The 11,188-nt window shown below is 62.8% G+C and overlaps 3 protein-coding genes across 6 annotated transcripts in view; 1 reads left to right on the top strand and 2 right to left on the bottom strand.

Annotated features, from left to right (window-relative positions):
* Window positions 1-1,795: 1,795 nt before the first annotated feature.
* Window positions 1,796-4,653, top strand: NOXO1 (NADPH oxidase organizer 1). 4 transcript variants are annotated; one of them, XM_011966962.1, is made up of 8 exons: window positions 1,796-2,457; window positions 2,552-2,632; window positions 2,843-2,915; window positions 3,026-3,203; window positions 3,387-3,571; window positions 3,665-3,778; window positions 4,020-4,137; window positions 4,211-4,653. In XM_011966962.1, exons 1-8 carry the CDS (start codon window positions 2,392-2,394, stop codon window positions 4,512-4,514), a joined length of 1,119 nt encoding a protein of 372 aa, XP_011822352.1. In that variant the 5' UTR covers window positions 1,796-2,391; the 3' UTR covers window positions 4,515-4,653. The 4 variants fall into 4 exon arrangements, with proteins under 4 accessions (XP_011822352.1, XP_011822349.1, XP_011822351.1 ...); XM_011966959.1 differs by having other exon boundaries at window positions 2,843-2,930; XM_011966961.1 differs by having other exon boundaries at window positions 2,840-2,915.
* Window positions 4,620-9,897, bottom strand: TBL3 (transducin (beta)-like 3). Its single transcript, XM_011967035.1, has 22 exons — window positions 9,869-9,897; window positions 9,418-9,508; window positions 9,233-9,328; window positions 9,102-9,149; window positions 8,847-8,988; window positions 8,679-8,763; window positions 8,428-8,598; window positions 8,264-8,339; window positions 8,088-8,181; window positions 7,818-7,999; window positions 7,597-7,738; window positions 7,432-7,490; window positions 7,232-7,335; window positions 6,584-6,731; window positions 6,264-6,494; window positions 6,120-6,190; window positions 5,880-6,036; window positions 5,750-5,808; window positions 5,502-5,605; window positions 5,345-5,416; window positions 5,094-5,252; window positions 4,620-5,012 (listed from the first exon to the last, which is right to left on the bottom strand). Exons 1-22 carry the CDS (start codon window positions 9,895-9,897, stop codon window positions 4,879-4,881), a joined length of 2,454 nt encoding a protein of 817 aa, XP_011822425.1. The 3' UTR covers window positions 4,620-4,878.
* Window positions 9,898-10,794: 897 nt separating this feature from the next.
* RNF151 (ring finger protein 151) overlaps window positions 10,795-11,188 on the bottom strand; it is a 3,507-nt gene continuing 3,113 nt past the window's right edge. Inside the window, exons 5-6 of the mRNA XM_011967033.1 lie at window positions 11,079-11,186; window positions 10,795-10,851 (exon numbers count right to left, since the gene is read on the bottom strand). Of these exons, the coding sequence (XP_011822423.1) occupies window positions 10,795-10,851; window positions 11,079-11,186 (165 nt within the window). The remainder of the gene's footprint in view (window positions 10,852-11,078; window positions 11,187-11,188) is intronic.

Genomic DNA, 11,188 nt, shown 5'->3' with positions numbered 1-11,188 from the left:
GCTCCCCGGCGCCCCCCGCCGGCTGCCGCGGACCCTAGAACCTGGGGTGAGGGGTCGGGCTCCCAGTTGGAGCGGCCTCTGCGATTCCTCTGCCTCCTTGCGTTCATTTATCCATTCCGCTGTTATTTGTGCAGTGACTGCTCTGTTCCAAGCGCTGTTCCAGGTGCTGGGCAGAGCAGGGAACACAGCTCTGTTCCCTGACCTCCTCTGTTCATAATTCAGTGGTCAAGATAGGAAAAAAAAACAAGGACTCACACTCATAAATGTTCACGTACAAACTGGTGGGTCCATGCAAGGGTGTGGTAAATCTGGAAGGCCTCCTTGAGACCTCCTCCTATCTGAAGGATGAGGAATCAGCTGAGGAGCGCCTTCGAGACCAAGCCCAAGGTGGCAGGGTCTTGGCATTTTGCAGGAACAAAAAGGCCAGTGGGACGCTAGGGAGGGTTGTAAGGTGGGAGGGGAGATCCAGGCACGGGCAGGGACCCACCAAGACTTAGTCAGCAGCTGCGGGGATTGGGAGTTTATTATGAGGGTAGGGGGAAGATGCTAGACAGTTTTGGGCAAGGCTACTCAATCTGATCCCATTTCAGTTTGCTGCAGATTCCACTGGCTATCATATGGAGAGTGGATTTCTTTTTTTTTTTTTTTTTTTTTTTGAGACAGGGTCTTGTTCCGTTACCCAGGGTGGAGTGCAGTGGCACGATCTTGTTCATTATAGCTGTGACTGCTTAGTCTCAAGTGATCTCCCACCTCAGCCTCCCAAGTAGCTGGGACTACAGGCACACGCCACCATACCCAGTTAATATTTGTATTTTGCGGGGGCATAGATAGAGGTCTCAACATGTTGCTCAGACTGGTCTCGAACTCCTGAGCTCAAGCAGTCCCCCTGCCTCGGCCTCCCAAAGTGCTTGGATTACAGGTGTGTCTGTCCTTGGAGTGAATTTTGTAGGGGCAAGTGAGGAGGATACGGATGGAGGGTGGGGTGGCTGTACTATTCAGGTAAGAAAAAAGGGTAGGGGAGGAAAAACTGGAAACCATGCAGGGCTGATGGGGTGTGGGGCAGGGGCTGTCAGCTGGGGTGGGGAGGCAGCCTCAGAATCCCTCTAGGCTTCTGCTTTTGAATAAATCCTCCCCAGCTTCTCTCCTGTCTTCCAGGGGAGCAAGGTCTCCCCTGGGTTCACACGCTGGACCCCACCAGGTCAGCTAGGCCCTCAGCTGAGATCAGGGAGAAGGTGACAGCTGGCTGGGGGCACCCTGCAAATCAGCCCTATGTGAGCAGGTGTTCATTGCCCATGCCAGGACCAGGGACAGCTTGAGGGCCTCAGCCAGTGCTGTTGGGACAGACACACAAAGGCCCTTTGTTGCAGCCAGGGCAGCTTCCTGGAGGGATGCCCCAGAGGCTGACCACTCCCTGAAGGGGCTGGAGTAGGGGCATCCCAACACAGAATTGGTGACCCCAGCACCAGGAAGAACCACTGTGTGCCAGGGTTGAATGTGGCTTCCGAAGCCTGAACTATAAGGAAGCAGCCAGAGAGGTGGGGCACCTGAGCGAGCCTCTGCCCAGGCCATGTTTGCAGTAAGTCACGGCAAATCATGAATTGAGAGGTGGTTCTCAAAACAGCCCTAGTGACCACTTCCCTGACCTCCACCCCTACCCAACAAGTGCCAGTGACTGCACAGATGGGCCCTCTTTCTCCTACCCCAAGTCTCCTCACTGCAGGGGAACCCCTGGGTTCAGCATGTGAGGTCTGCCCCTCCCCCAGCATGTACACAAAAGCTCACAATAATTACGCATTTAACACACATTTCCTTGCCTATTAGTTGGGGACATTAAGAGACCTTTCCTCCAGCATTAGGATTAAGTCAGACAAAACAAAGCTTTCAGCACGGAGGCCTTGGTTCTGCACAGAAATCCCCAGGCTAGTTCAAAGACAGAGTTGTTGGGCGCACCCTAGCAGGGCAATTACCTCACAGAGCAGGGGAATCCAGAGAGGTGGGCAGGACAGGCAGCACTTTGATTAGCCCTGCCTTCTCCCTCCTCCAGTGGCCAGAGGCAGGCAGGAGGGCCCCAGGCAGCAGTTCCACCTACCCTCCGCCCCTTCTTCAGTCTTGCACGCCTCCAGGGCTGGAAAGCTCATTCTTCTTCCTCCTAGCAGCTCTGCCTGGAAGTCCCCCAATCCCTGTGCTCCTGCCCCCAGATCGTGGACTTGGGAGACAGCAAGAAAGCTGCAAAGGACTAGGCTGGGGCGGCTCCACAAGGACCCCACAGGCTTGAGGCGTTGCCAGATTCTATCCCAGACAGTCTTCTGGGTCCCCCAGAGCCCTCTCAAGCACAGGGAGGCAGAAGGGTCCTCACCCATTTCAGGAGTCTGCAGCCTGGAGGCCACGGCCATGGCAGGCCCCCGATACCCAGTTTCAGTGCAAGGAGCAGCCCTGGTGCAGATCAAGAGGCTCCAAGTAAGACCTGGCTGGGTCCCTAGTGGCCCCAAGGCATAGGAAGGGGGTGCCTGGACCAACACCTCCAAGGCACTCCCAACTTTTTGTCCCCCAGACCTTTGCCTTCTGTGTGCGCTGGTCAGACGGCAGTGACACCTTCGTGCGCAGGAGTTGGGACGAATTCAGGCGGCTCAAGGTGAGTGACCCTGGGCCACCCTGATGCCACGGTGGCAGCTTCCCCACCCGGCTGCCTCCCACTGGACTGCCTCCCATCAGTGACTCCCACTGAAGGCCCTTCGTCCCCGTTGAAGCTCCCAGCCCCTGCCATCTGGGTGAGGGACCCCGCCCTCCCAAGGGTGCACAGTGGGCTCTGGAAGACCGATGCCCCCGTTCCTGCCCTCAGAAGACCCTCAAGGAGACCTTCCCGGTGGAGGCGGGCCTGCTGCGGAGATCTGACCGCGTTCTCCCAAAGCTTCTCGGTCAGGCCAGCCTGGGTATGGGGGAGGGGAAGGCGGTGGTTTGCCTGGGGCGCCAGGGACCAGTGAAGCCCAAAGCGGGGTATCACAGCACGTTTTTGTGGTGCCTTAAGATGCACCACTGTTGGCACACGGGGGGCGCACGAGCCGCGGCCTGGCGCGCCTGCAGCTGCTGGAAACCTATTCTCGGAGGCTGCTGGCGACTGCAGAGCGTGTGGCACGGAGCCCGGCGATCACTGGCTTCTTCGCACCGCAACCCGTGGACCTGGAGCCCGCGCTGCCACCCGGCAGGTGCCTGACTCGTTCCAAACTCCCAGCCTGCAGCGGCGTTTGGAGCTGGGAGAGGTGTAGGGTGGGGGGAACAGCCAGCGAATAGGGGCAGACACTGGGAGGCTGACGGTCTTGCCGGGTGGCGCCTCCGGTTTCACCCTCCCCATCCGCCTACCTCTCACTCGTGCGGGCTGCCCTTCCCAGCCGAGTGATCCTGCCCGCCCCAGAGGAGCCGCTTGTCTCGCGCGCTGCGGGCCGCCTCTCCATCCACAGTCTGGAGACTCAGAGCCTGCGCTGCCTGCAGCCCTTCTGTACCCAGGATACGCGGAATCGGCCTTTTCAGGCGCGGGCCCAGGAGAGCCTGGACGTCCTGCTGCGGCACCCCTCAGGTGGGGCCCGCCAATAACCCAGGGATTTGTCCCTCTGCCCCTGGACCCGAGGGAGGCTCGAGATCTGAGTCCCCGCCCGCTTCTTGCGCACAGGCTGGTGGCTGGTGGAGAACGAGGACCAGCAGATGGCCTGGTTTCCAGCGCCCTACCTGGAGGCGGCGGCCCCGGGCCGGGGCCGGGAGAGGGGCCGGTCCCTAGGCAGCAGCGGTATGCGCCTAACCCCACCCCTCATGCCACCATTACGGCTCGACCGTGTGGCAAGACTGGGTCAGAAGCATCGCGGGCAGGGCGGCCCAGGAGTCCGTGCTTGGTCTCCGCACCTAGAGGAAGCCCGGAACCGGTTTTAGAGCGGCCCCGCGGTCAGCAGACTCAAGCAAGGAGAATTTGAAGGGTGCGGGTGGGCCTTGGCCTATGCTGCCCCGCGGTGACTCCAAGCACCCACTCCCAGGTCCCCAGTTCTGTGCTTCCCGCGCCTACGAGAGCAACCGCGCAGATGAGCTGTCCGTGCCCGCGGGGGCGCGCGTGCGGGTGTTGGAAAAGTCAGACCGCGGCTGGTGGCTGTGCAGGTACGCGAGCGGGCGTGGGCGGGGGAGGCTAGCCGAGGCCGGCGGGGCCCTAACCACACCCCGCCCCTCGCAGGTATGGCGACCGGGAGGGCCTCCTCCCCGCGGTGCTGTTGCGGCCGGAAGGGCTGGGCGCACTCCTGAGCGGGACGCGGTTCCGTGGAGGAGACGACCCGGCCAGTGAGGCCCCGGGGTCCCGGGAAGCCTCCCAGGCCACCGCCCCTCCCCCCACCGTGCCCACCCGACCTTCGCCGGGCGCCATCCAGAGCCGCTGCTGCACCGTCACACGCAGGGCCCTGGAGCGGCGCCCAGGGCGCCAGGGCCCGTCTCGAGGGTGCGTGGACCCTATGCCTGTGCCGCACCCTACTACGGAGCGGTGAGCGCCAGGATCCCGATGCGGGGATGGACCGCGCCATCCCAGGGCTGAGGAGGAGCGGGGAGGGCGGATCTCCCTGGCCGGCAGGACGGGAGGGGGGTATTTGCTGTTCCTCTGAGTAAAGCTTGTTCTGAATGACCCCCACCGTCTAAGCGTGCGGAGCCGCGGGCTGGATCTCTGCCAGGCCAGGGTGCGGGATGGGCTTGGTAACGCCGAGACCATCAGCTCCAGTGCCCTTCTGGCTGGCTAGGTAGGGTGTTGGCCAGGGTAGGCGTTGGACTGGAGTCCAGAGAGACAGGGCCGGCTAGGAGAGCGGCCTTTATGGGTTTTCCAGGGGTTCAGGATGGACTGGAGAGAGACCGGACCGGCTAGGGGAGCGCTTCTTTATGGGTTTCCCAGGGTGTGGGGGTGGCCGCCAGCACAGGCAGCTTCATGTTGTGCCACAGGAAGTCCAAGAAAGCGGCGGCCTGGAGTGTCCTGCTGAGCCGCTGAAAGTGCCGCTCTGGGGTTGGACAAGAAGGAGGTCAGGGGGGTGGTCCACACGCCCCCCAGGATCCCCCAACCCCAGGCTGTGCCCACGTACCAGTGTAGGGCAGCAGGGCCTCAAGCGCTGCCCGCACGCCTTCGTAGGCCAGCAGCTCCTCGGGGGCCTCGCGCCGCAGGAGCACACCCAGCACGGCCTGGGCTTCGTGGCAGTGCCGCGAGTTGGTGTTCCACGTGACACAGAAGCGCAGCAGGGCCTCTGTGGGCAACAGGACCCTCATCCTCTTGCCCAGCCAATCTGCCATGACTGGCCCTTGCCCGCCGGGCCACCCACCCTGACCGGCCCCCAACCTTTCTGGTCTCGCCGCAGTCGGAGCATGGTGGCTTCCAGCTTCTCGCAGGCCTCAGGGTCTCTCCGGATGGCTGTGGGAGGAGGGAAGGCTGAGCTGGGGAAAGCAGAGCCCAGTGGTCCGTAGACCCAGCCTCTTGCCCCTGGGTGAGCACTGACCCTGGATGACAGTCAGCACGGTGTGGGGCCGATCCAGGGAGATGGCCAGGCCCAGTGCCCGCAGGTACCGCTTCTCATGCAGCAGGTTGTCCAGCTCTTGCTGCCTGCGGGGAGGGGAGGAGAGGCCACTGAGGGCCGCTGGCAGAGCCATCGGAGTCAGCAGGCAGCAAGCCTGGTGCTCAGTCTCAGTTTCCCTACAGCACAGAGCAGGGCTGATGCCGGGAGGGGCGCCACTGCCCTGGCCTTACCTGACCACCTGCTCCTCTTGCCTGGCCTGCTCCTCTGCCTGCTCCACCTCGGTCACATCCTGGGGTCAGACTGGGGTCAGATGGGGCCTCCACTCCACCCCGCCTCTTCCCTGCCCTTGGGGCCCACAACCTTCCAGAGGATGACTCGGGAGTCGCTGGCCCCAGTGAGGGCGCGGTCATCCAGCCGGCTGCAGTGCAGCCCCCAGACCTTGTCCTCGTGGGCATCCAGCGTCCGCACACACTCGTTGTTCTTGATGGTCCAGAGCTTCACGAGGCCATCCGAGCCGCTGGGTTTGGGGTGGGGAGAGGCTCAGCGTCAGGTCACCCCGCCATCCCCCACCCCATCGCTGCCCTGCCCCAGACCACTCACCTGGACAGCAGCTGCGTGCCACGGCTCACAAAGGCCACCTTCAGCACAGAAGCATCGTGCCCCTCAAATGTCTGCAAAGAGGAGGGGGTAGGGCATGAGATGTCACCTGGGCGAGAGGTGGGGAGGGCCTGGATCGCCGCTTACCTTGAGACAGCTGAAGTCCTGGAGCGCCCAGAGCTTGATGGTGCCATCAGCTGAGGCTGTGGCCAGCACCTGGTCCATGGGAGAGAACTGGACGCACCAGAGGCCACGCCGGTGACCTGAGAAGACACCCAGCAGCTGGCACTGCGGCAGGGCCCAGAGCTTGGCCGTGCGGTCCTGTGAGCCTGTGGCCAGCAGCTTGTCGTTGGGGGCAATAGCCACGCTGTTGATGTCCTGGCAATGGGAGAAGGTGGTGGCTCAGCACCCCGCCCCCCGCCAGCAAGGGCTTGGCCACACCCCCACCCCAGTGGCTATGGAGTCACCTTATCATGGCAGCGCTGAGTGGTCTGGGCCTGCAGAAGGAGGGGGCCGTTGTCTGCGGCTGTGTTCTTGGACAGCAGGGCTTTGGGAAGAGGCCACAGCTTCACAGTGCAGTCCTGGCTGCCTGTCACCAGGAAGGACTCCTTCAGCCTGTGGCCCAACAGGAGAGGAGGAGACACAGCTGAGCCCCGGCCAATCCTGATGGCCAGCTCCCCACAGGGCCAGCCTGGGAGCCCACGGTCCAGACCACGGGGACCGTCCCAGCATGCGGGTTGGCCTGGGTCACCCCCAGGCACCTGTAGGATCACGCCCTGTCTACACTGTCCACCTGCAGCACCTGGTGACTCAGCCCCAGCCACAGGACCCCAGGCCTACATGCAGGGGTCACCTCTCCACCTGGGCCTCGTGCAGAATCGTTCTCTCTGCCTAGTTCCCTTCCCCCTTTAACCACTTCGCCAGGGCTGCTTCTGAGGACTGCCCTCGAGGCACGCAGGGACTCTCCTGTCCTGTTCTGTTCCACATCTCTGGGCAGGAGGCTTAGAGCAAGCCAAAGCTGCCGCTGCCTCCCCAGCTCCCTGAGAGGCAGCCCCTGCTGGCAGGCCTGGGCCTCCACCTCCTTGACACCCCTGGGCCCAGCCCCGACTCACTACCTAGAGCAGCAGACGGTGCCCACGCTGTGTGTGTGACCGGAACCCTGAGCCACGCAGATCACCTGGCCAGCCTTGTTCATTCTCCAGATACGGACGCTCTGATCCTGGGGACAGGGAGTTGACGAGAGCGGCTGGTCCATGGGCCTACTGCGTGGCCTCCCCGCCTGGTGCCTCTGCCCCTACCTCTCAGGGTGCCTCACCTTGGCACAGCTGGCAAAGAGCCATCCCTTCCGGAACACATCCAGGGCCAGGACGATATCTGAGATGTTGTGGGGAGGTATAGGTCACACAGCAAGATGTGGGAAGGGAAGCAAGCAAGGGACCCAGGCAGGTCCCAGGGTGTCAGGTGGGCTGGCCCCACTCACCCGTGTGGCCATGGAGGATTTGGCAGGCTGACGTCTGCAGCTCAAACACTTTCAGGCAGGGGCTATTGGAGGCCACGATGACGTGGGAGTCCTCGGGGCCAAGAAACCGGACATCCAAGACCTCCTCACTGTAGCCAGCGAACTGCAGGGCGGCAGGGGGCAGGAGATAAGAGGAGGGCTGGTGCCCGCAGCCTCCAGACAGAGCAAGGGCAGGTGTGCACCTGTTTCTGCAGCCGCAGGGAACGAGCCTCATAGAGCAACAGGTTGTGGTCGGCGGTGGCGCTGAGGAGCAGGCCAGCGGTGCGGGCCAGGGTGCAGTGAGTCAGCTCCCGCCCGGGGCCCGGTGGCCGGGCCTGCGTGTACACACACTGCCCGGAAGCTGCCTCCCACACGCGCAGAGTGCCTGTGTGGGTGGGGACAGGGCTGCTGAGACTCAGGTCCACAGGCCTTCCCCAGCCCCATACCGCTGCCCGTATCCCGGCCCAACACACCTTGGTCGCCGGCTGTCAGAAAGTACAGGCCTGAGGACTTCACACCCAGCTGGGACACTGGCTCCTCTGGCAATAGCACAGCGGCCTCCACGCTCTGGAGACGAACTGGGTCACAGGCTGCTGTCATGCCCCCTCCCCACCCAACTCAACCAGCCCTGGCCTCCAGGCATCCCCACCTCAAACACAGGCACGGTCTTTGTGGCCTGGCAGCTCTGAAGGTCCCAGATGACACAGATCTTGTCACGGCCGGAGCTGGGGCAGCAACAGCAACCTCAGGTCAAGTCTTAGCCTCGGCCCCCACTTTCCAAGCCTCCCCCTCGTACCAGGGCCCACTGCTGACCTAAGCATGGTGTGGCCATCGGCGCTAAAGGCCAGTGAGGTGACAGCGCTGTAGTGGGCAGTCAGCACAGCCAGGCACGACCGGTCCTGCAGTGACCATACGCGGATGGCGGCATCCGCGGCTGAGGAGAAGAGCAGCAGGCGTGTAGGGTCCGGGTGGAAGGCCACTAGGCTGCGGGAGGATGGGACAGGATAGGTGAGCTGTGCAGCCTGGGCGGTGCCTCTGCCCTCCCCCTCCACCCCCCAACTCACTGCACGACACCGGGCGAGCCTCGGAAGTGGTGTGTCCCATAGTGCCGCACGATGTCCCAGACGCGCACGGCCCCGTCACAGCCACCTGCAGGGAAGCAAGGTGAGGGAGTGGAATGCCCAAAGCCCCTGCATCTGTGCCCGATACCCACCTGTGCTGCAGGGCCCTACCTGTGGCTAGCAGCGTGGAGGTGGGGTCGAACGCCATGGTGGCCACGGGGGCTGTGTGTATCGCTTTCCACAGGCGGGTAACGCTGCCCTCTCGCCAGGCCCACTGAGCCAGCAGCAATGCCCGGCTGGCTGTCACCAGCACCTGGGGGAGGATACAGGTCAGCAGAGGGGCAGCAACACCCTGCTCACAGCTTCCTGGACTCAGTCTGGGAGGAGGCGCTGGGGCAGGTCCCCTCCAGGCCCCGCCCTGCGTACCTCATCGTCAGGGCTGAGGTCAAAGGCAGTGATGTTCTCCTGGTCCTCCTAGGGGAAAGAGTGGTGTGCAGAGCACGGTGTGAGTGGGCTGCCCCCTCCACTTACCCCTCACCCACCCAGGCTACCCTCACCTGCTCCAGACTCCGCAGCACGACCCCCGAGGCCACCTCCAGAATGTTGACTCTGGTGCCACAGATGCAGAAGAGGTGCTGGCCAGTCTGGTCCAGCTGGGGACAGAGGGGTCTCAGCCAGGCAACATTCGGCACCCCCCACGGTCTCTGGCTGCCCGCCCCCCTGCCCTTCCCCAGGCTGGTACCTGTGCTTTTCCGCCCTTGTAGAAAGGTTCAATTTTGCGTTCCACAGCATAGCTGGAAGGAGAGCAGGGGGCGAGTGAGCACCACCCACCCCTTCAGTCCCCAGGGCCCAGCCCTGTGTTGGGTGCTCCTCTTGAGGTGACCCCCAATGTCCCCTGCCCTTGAGTTTCTGGACAACAGCAGAGACGGCATGGGGTGGAACCAGCAGTACTGCAGGGGGCTGTTGCTACCCCCATCACTGAGAAGTGGAGACCTGGGCTGGTGATCCCTGAGGCAACAGGGGGTGGGCCTGTGTCAGGCAGAGTCAGCCCAACAGCCCAGGGTTCTCAGGGATTCCCCAGTGAGAGCCAGGGGGGTCCTTGGGGACACCCCTGCCGGCGGTGGGTGGCCAGGCCTGGGTAGCCAGCCCAGAGCACATCTTCCCAGTGTCTTCATCCCTGAGGTCTGGCATACTTCTTCCCCTCGCTGGCTTCTCCCTTCATCCCCAGGCTTGCCTAGAGCCCAGGTCTCATGAGCAGCTGTCATTTCTGTGACCTCACTCCTGCCCCTCCTCCTTCCCTCTCCATTGCCTCCACCTGGTCCAGGCCATCGCAGCCTCTGGTCAGCCACTCTGGCCTCTTCACTGGGCCCCCTACCTACCTCTTCTTTTTTTTCTTTCTTTTTTTTTTGAGACAGAGTCTCCATCTGTCAGCCAGGCTGGAGTACAGTGGCGCGATCTCAGCTCACTGCAAGCTCCACCTCCCGGGTTCACACCATTCTGCCTCAGCCTCCAGAGTAACTGGGACTATAGGCACCTGCCACCGCGCCCGGCGAGTTTTTTGTATTTTTTAGTAGAGATGGGGGTTTCACCACGGTCTCCATCTCCTGACCTCGTGATCCACCCACTTTGGCCTCCCAAATTGCTGGGATTACAAGTGTGAGCCAAATTGCTGGGATTACAGGCGTGAGCCACTGCTTCCGGCCTCCCCTACCTACCTCTTAACCCTGCTGCCAGGTACCTTTCAGAACATAACTGAAGATGTCACTGCCCTGCATCAACCCCTCCCTTCTGCCCACACACCTCCCAGACCTTGCCCAGAAGAGCTTCTGCCACCCTTGCCTCTACTTTCCTTCCCTCTCATGGCCCACAGTGCACCCCATTGCTCCTGTCCCAGTCTCTGGGACGGGTTTCCTATCTTCCCCCGTTCCTTGCAGCCTGGGCTTCTCTTCCCAGATGTCAAGGTCTGGCTCACTGCGCTTCTGGAGGCCTGACTGCCAAAACGAAAGCAGCCCCTGAGCCCCCGCACCCAGTTGACCCTCCCATGGCGGTGCTGCCAGCCTGGGACCTTCCTTTACCAGTGCTTGGCACAACCAAAGCCCCACAGCTGCCAGTGGAAACGCTAATCCCGAGGCTGCGCTGCCAGGGCAAGGGCACCAGTACTGCTATTCGACAAAAGCTTGGGGAGTGACGGGGCACAGAACTCAGGGCCTCCTGGGCTTCTGCAGACCCGCCCCTCTCCCGCTGTCTACCTGCTCCCTGGAGAAGAGAGATCGCGGGTAAAACGTCCCCAGGCCGACTGCTCAGAGGTGGTTCTTCGCCTCCCGCCGCCTCCCGGGACCAGCCCCGACCTAGGCTCAGCCCTCTCCTCCCCTCATCGGGACTTCTGGTTCCCACTCCACCCACAGCCGGCTTCTCGATGAGCCCACGCTGCTGCTCCCGGCGGCCAGGCTCCGATCGCCGTCCTCCCCGAGAGCAGTCGGGGCCGGCTCTCCCGCCTGGTATCACCGCAGCCT

Source organism: Mandrillus leucophaeus, unplaced genomic scaffold (genome assembly GCF_000951045.1).
Source record: "Mandrillus leucophaeus isolate KB7577 unplaced genomic scaffold, Mleu.le_1.0 Scaffold78, whole genome shotgun sequence".
Classification (NCBI taxonomy): domain Eukaryota; kingdom Metazoa; phylum Chordata; class Mammalia; order Primates; family Cercopithecidae; genus Mandrillus; species Mandrillus leucophaeus.
This window is presented reverse-complemented; position numbering and strand designations above follow the sequence as displayed.

Bases quoted from the DNA above. Each gene is read 5' to 3' on its own strand.
- NOXO1 (XM_011966958.1), top strand. From the start codon at position 2,392: ATGGCAGGCCCCCGATACCCAGTTTCAGTGCAAGGAGCAGCCCTGGTG. The intron at 2,633-2,839 runs GTGAGTGACCCT...TCCTGCCCTCAG, and splicing joins ACGAATTCAGGCGGCTCAAG to AAGACCCTCAAGGAGACCTT. The intron at 3,204-3,386 runs GTGCCTGACTCG...TGCCCTTCCCAG, and splicing joins CCCGCGCTGCCACCCGGCAG to CCGAGTGATCCTGCCCGCCC.
- TBL3 (XM_011967035.1), bottom strand. From the start codon at position 9,897: ATGAAGGGAGAAGCCAGCGAGGGGAAGAA. The intron at 8,182-8,263 runs GTGGGGATGCCT...GTTCGTCTCCAG, and splicing joins AGACCGTGCCTGTGTTTGAG to AGCGTGGAGGCCGCTGTGCT. The intron at 6,037-6,119 runs GTGAGTGGTCTG...CCCCAAACCCAG, and splicing joins GGCACGCAGCTGCTGTCCAG to CGGCTCGGATGGCCTCGTGA.